The sequence below is a fragment of the Theobroma cacao genome, chromosome 10 (genome assembly GCF_053813885.1).
Source record: "Theobroma cacao isolate CCN51 chromosome 10, ASM5381388v1, whole genome shotgun sequence".
Lineage (NCBI taxonomy): Eukaryota > Viridiplantae > Streptophyta > Magnoliopsida > Malvales > Malvaceae > Theobroma > Theobroma cacao.
Genome location: NC_142648.1, coordinates 28,896,207 through 28,901,523, shown reverse-complemented (window position 1 = coordinate 28,901,523; position 5,317 = coordinate 28,896,207). Strand labels below are relative to the sequence as shown.

The 5,317-nt window shown below is 36.2% G+C and overlaps 1 protein-coding gene across 1 annotated transcript; it reads left to right on the top strand.

Annotated features, from left to right (window-relative positions):
- Positions 1-3,593, top strand: LOC18587536 (cytochrome P450 714A1-like). The gene is made up of 5 exons (XM_007011362.3): positions 1-470; positions 1,452-1,678; positions 1,789-2,039; positions 2,540-2,912; positions 3,022-3,593. The coding sequence occupies exons 1-5, from the start codon at positions 176-178 to the stop codon at positions 3,445-3,447; spliced, it is 1,572 nt and encodes a 523-aa protein (XP_007011424.2). The 5' UTR covers positions 1-175; the 3' UTR covers positions 3,448-3,593.
- The last annotated feature ends 1,724 nt before the right edge of the window (positions 3,594-5,317 follow it).

The following is a 5,317-nucleotide window of genomic DNA, read 5'->3' as shown; positions in this document are numbered from 1 at the left end:
ATTAATGTGCCAAATGTCATGCGCGTCCTTCAGCCCTTACTTCCGGCTTAAAGTCTACTACTCTACTTGCTATAAATAGAAGCTCATCTGCTTCGGCCACATTCATTCATGTACCCTCTCTCTCTCTCCCTTCATTCCTCTGTTAGAGTGAAAACCAAAAGAAACCCAGAAAGATATGGAAGACTCCCTTTCTTTGTCTCTGAAAGTGATCTCTTCTCTTGCCCTTATGGGAGTGGTTTGCTTCTTTGTTCATCTCTACAACACCATGTGGTTTAAGTCGGAAAGGCAGAGGAGGAAGCTGTGGATGCAGGGTATCAGAGGTCCATGGCCTTCATTTATATACGGCAACCTCCCTGAGATGCAGAAGATCCAACAGGAAGCCGCCAGGACTCCTGATAATGATCAAATCGTTGGTCACGACTACACTTCCTCTCTCTTCCCATATTTCGTACAGTGGAGGAAGGAATACGGTAACACCCTTCCTTTCATAACATGTTTTAGTTTCTTTTTCTTAGTAAATGAACTTGTATATATCGATGTTTCTGCAAAACTTTCACACTTCCACTCTGCCATTCTTTTGTCACTGTACCATTGCCTTATCACATGCTACACCAGAAAATCAGTGTGAACATAGACAGGAAACAGGCTACAGATGTGATGTGCTCAAAGCATGGCTCACTGCCTTAACTCTTTCCTTTATTACTCTTACCATATTTTTTTATTGGATAATCTTGACGTTTGAGAACCAACACCATGGGATCTCTAAATTTTTATGAAGAAAATAACAGCCATGACCAGCTTTAGACAAGCAACTTCCTCGGCTACTTCAAAGTCGGCAACTTTTAACTATAGAATATGAATTGTTTTATGACATGAATGAATTAGGCAAGGCAGGCGACAAGGACTCGAAGAATAAATATTTTAATTTATGATTGGGACAAGACTCAAAGAGAGTAGAGTAGATGTTTTATCTTCTATACAATATAATATCTATATCATTTGAAAGGAAGCTCTGATGATTGGTCTAACAGCAAAGCCATGAATCTGATAAAATAGCATCAACCGTCTTTGAAGTGCCACGAGTAGAGCTGGCATTGCTGGGGCAGACGCAGATTTTTCAGTCAACTCTGTGTTTCAGACCTGTCCCCCGTCAATAATTAAAATTCCCCATTTCACAGCAAAAATCCAACGTACGCATTTGGTCAACCAATCAAACGTTTTGCGACCCTACAACATTATCGTTTAGCAACGCTAACAATAGTTTTCATACCCCTTTTTGCTTTTCTTTTCCTTCATAAATTTTGTCCATATATACCTTTATACATGTGTGGGTGATAGGATATTTCTTTTCTGCTCATATGACACATGCAGCAGGTGAAACCTTTTGCAAGTTGATTATGATTAATATCAACATGGAGTTAAATTTTGGGTGTTTGGAAAAATTAATGCAGGCCCAATATACACGTATTCAACGGGGACAAGACAACACTTATACGTGAACCAGCCAGAGCTAGTGAAGGAAATGAACCAATGCATTACTTTGGATTTAGGCAAGCCTTCTTATATAACAAAGAGACTAGCACCCATGCTGGGGAACGGCATTTTGAGATCCAACGGCCTCGTTTGGGCACAACAGAGGAAAATCATTGCACCTGAATTCTTCATGGACAAGGTCAAGGTAGTATGTCAAATCACTATAATATGAACCAATGCATTTTCATAAATCTTGAGCATCATAATGTTGGTTTCTGATAGAAACTCGGTTTGGGACCTGAACTTACTAAGCAGGTGATGGTGGGGCTAATGGTGGAGTCGATACAACCTCTTGTAAGAAAATGGGAGGATAGCATTGAGGCACAAGGCGGGGTGATGGCGGACATTAGAGTGGACCAGGATTTGAGAGGCTTCACAGCAGAAGTCATCGCTAGAGCTTGTTTTGGGAGCTCTTATTTTAAAGGCAAAGAGATCTTTTCCAAGCTAAGGAAACTTCAAACAGTCATATCCAGGGAAAGTTTCCTTTTCGGAGTTTCTGGATATGGGTACGTACTCTTTTCACTTGCCATTTGATGTGTTTGAGATAAATCACCTATCAATTACATTTCCATATGTTAGAGTCATATCTTTGGTTCCTTCCACATTTCCATTACCTTCACTCAATAAAGAAAGCCTTGATGCTTGGAACTAATGGTGTGAGTAATAGTTACCTGCTAGCCCTGAGGTCTCATCTAAATTTTAGCATGTTTTACTACTTCAATTATACTAGTCTTCATTTTCGTGCCTTATTTCCCAAGGAGGGAGAGGCAAGGGCATCTGACACTTAAAATATAAAATTTACGATTTACCTTGATTCCTCTATCATCCTTACAAGATTATTTCTTTTGCTACGTATGAATTTTATTTATACCTAGGAGAACAATCGATGGAAAGTTCAACATTTTATAGCCAGCTTGTTGTCTCTCAACTACTATTACAATCTAGAAATCTTGTGTGCCACTCATTTACGACCTTGTTAATCATTCTTTCTCTTAAACAAATGCAGACTTCTACCAATGAAGAAGCAAAATGAGATCACTAATTTGGAGAAGGAGATAGAGTCATTAATCTGGGAAACAGTGAAGGAACGCGAAAGAAAATGTATAAAGGCATCTTCATTAGAAAAGGATCTATTGCACCTGATATTAGAAGGGGCTTTGAATGATCAAAGTCTTGATAAGGATTCATCCAAGCGTTTCATAGTTGATAATTGCAAGAACATATACTTTGCTGGCCATGAGTCTACTGCTGTCGCTGCCTCTTGGTGCCTTATGTTACTCGCTCTACATCCTGAGTGGCAATCTCGTATCCTGACAGAAGTGGCTCAAGTTTGTGGAGATAAATTGCCAGATGCAGACTCGGTCTCCCACATGAAAATTGTAAAGACAATGCCCACACCTCAATTTTAAAACTATCTATTAGTATAATCTCCTTTGTTAATTATTTCTACCAAAGTAGTACCTAACACAAAAAAGGTGTTCGTTGCAGGTAACCATGGTGATTCAAGAAACTTTGCGTTTATATCCACCAGCGGCATTTGTGTCAAGAGAGGCATTAGAGGAGATCCAACTTGAAAATGTTACTATTCCCAAAGGAGTATGCCTATGGACTCTTATACCAACTCTACATCGAGATCTTGAGATTTGGGGTTCAGATGCAAATGAATTCAAGCCAGAGAGGTTCAATGATGGCGTCTCTAAAGCTTGCAAGTTCCCTCAAGCCTATATCCCATTTGGATTGGGTCCTCGCTTGTGCTTGGGCAGAAACTTGGCAATGGTTCAGCTAAAAATTGTTCTTTGCCATATAATCTCCAAATTCACTTTCTCTCTATCGCCAAAGTATCGGCATTCTCCTGCTTACAAAATGATTGTAGAGCCTGGAAATGGTGTACATATTCTAATTAAAAAGATCTAACTTCCTAAGTTACAAGATAGGAATGTAGTTTCTTTTGTTCTTAGTTTGGTTTTTTTTTTCTTTCCATTTCGTGTTTGGTATGGTTGTTTAATTTGAATCTGTTAGTTGCGTGAAAGCTTCTATAAATTGCTTCTAATTGCATGCAAGTTTAAGCTTGGATTGGATTGATATCTGATTCTTAACTCACCGAAAAACCTTGTTCAGTTATTGACAAAGTATGTCCAATTGTTACATTTACGCCATGTTAATCCTCATACAATCCATTCTTTTCTTATTATCATATTTTTTGTTTGGATTTTATCAAGCTTTATGCTTAAGAACGACATATGATCAAGTCAAGGTTAAAGGCATTATCAGATGATGTTTTTCTCAAATATTCTACAACGACATTTTCTTCTTTTAAATTGAAGGAAAGAGATTCAAACCATGCTTTTTAAACAGAAAAATCATATATCAATTAATTAACTAAATGCTCATATGCTTATATTGACATTTTATTCAAACAAAAACAACAAATCCAATTACTATAACACAACATTCATAACCAGAAAAAAAATGGGCATGATCACTGAAATCAAACAATGAAAAGCACCATAAAACTACATAGAAAAGTACAACAATAGAAAGATAATTGACAAACTTTTGTTAGCCAATTGGCCTAATCAAGAGCAAAAAACCTATCATGAATAAGAATGGATAAGTAAGGGATACCTTCTAATCTAATCTATATTAACAATTGAATATCTTGCATGACCCAAATTTGATTAAATAAGATTAAAATATTTATTTAATTAATTATTTTAGATATAATTTATAATTTTTTTGAAAAAAAATTAATTATAATTTTATTAATAATGGACATAAAAATCAAAGTTTATTTATTTAGAATTCGAATTAAAATGGGTTTTGATGACCAAAGGAAAACAAAACAGCATGACTTGATGTGAATCGGAGGTTGTTGGCTGGCTACTATTTGTTTTAAGTGCTCCTCCTTGATGTTGTTTATTCCAGGTTTTCATGTTTATTTTCAATAAATAAATAAATCTCAATTATTTCTTAATTTTCAATAAATAAAATGAAAACTCTTACCCTCATCCTGCACCAAGAACATTACATTATTTTCAACTGGAAATGTCTTCAATTATAAGCTTTTATGTTTACTATGTAGCCTTTTTGTTTCCTTGTTGTTCTTAGCTTCAATGACTCATTTTCCCATTTTGTCTCACTTCTCTCAATCGGAATCGAAACAGAAACCGACTGAGAAAGGATTTTTCATTTGCATTGATGGTCTGCTCTGCTCTTGTCTTGTCTCTGATTAAATCCCTGGTCAAATGAAATTTTCAAAAAATAATGTAGATACTTGCTTATTGTAGATGCATTGATGGTGTGTGCTATGCAAGACAAGCAGAGGGAGATGGAGTTGCCAATGGCTTCAAACACTCAACCATCACTCTTTTGAATTCTTCACAAAATGGGAAACCAGATTTTAATAATTTATTCGGTAAGACTCCATCCCGCTTTCATGTTTGTAATTACAATAAATGCCCTTTTTCTTACTCATTGTTGGCCACGTTTTCATTTACAGCACTAGGTCATCAAAATTACAATTCAAATTCAAACAAGTGGAATGCTAAAATCTTCTTTGGATACCCATTCATGGTTAAAGTCTTAACTCTGTCACTGAGCTTTCTTTTGATAAACACTTGCATTTTCCCAATGCTAAAATGATTTACTTGATCATCTTACACTTCACAGTGCTTCAAAGCTAAAGACATGATGGAGTTAAGGACTTTTGTTTACGGGGTTAGGTTGTTGGGATCCTCTTTTCAACTTGTTCAACAAACCTTTACTTTTAACTACATTGTAATGA

Bases quoted from the DNA above. Each gene is read 5' to 3' on its own strand.
- LOC18587536 (XM_007011362.3), top strand. From the start codon at position 176: ATGGAAGACTCCCTTTCTTTGTCTCTGAAAGTGATCTCTTCTCTTGCC. The intron at 1,679-1,788 runs GTAGTATGTCAA...CTTACTAAGCAG, and splicing joins TCTTCATGGACAAGGTCAAG to GTGATGGTGGGGCTAATGGT. The intron at 2,040-2,539 runs GTACGTACTCTT...AAACAAATGCAG, and splicing joins TTCGGAGTTTCTGGATATGG to ACTTCTACCAATGAAGAAGC.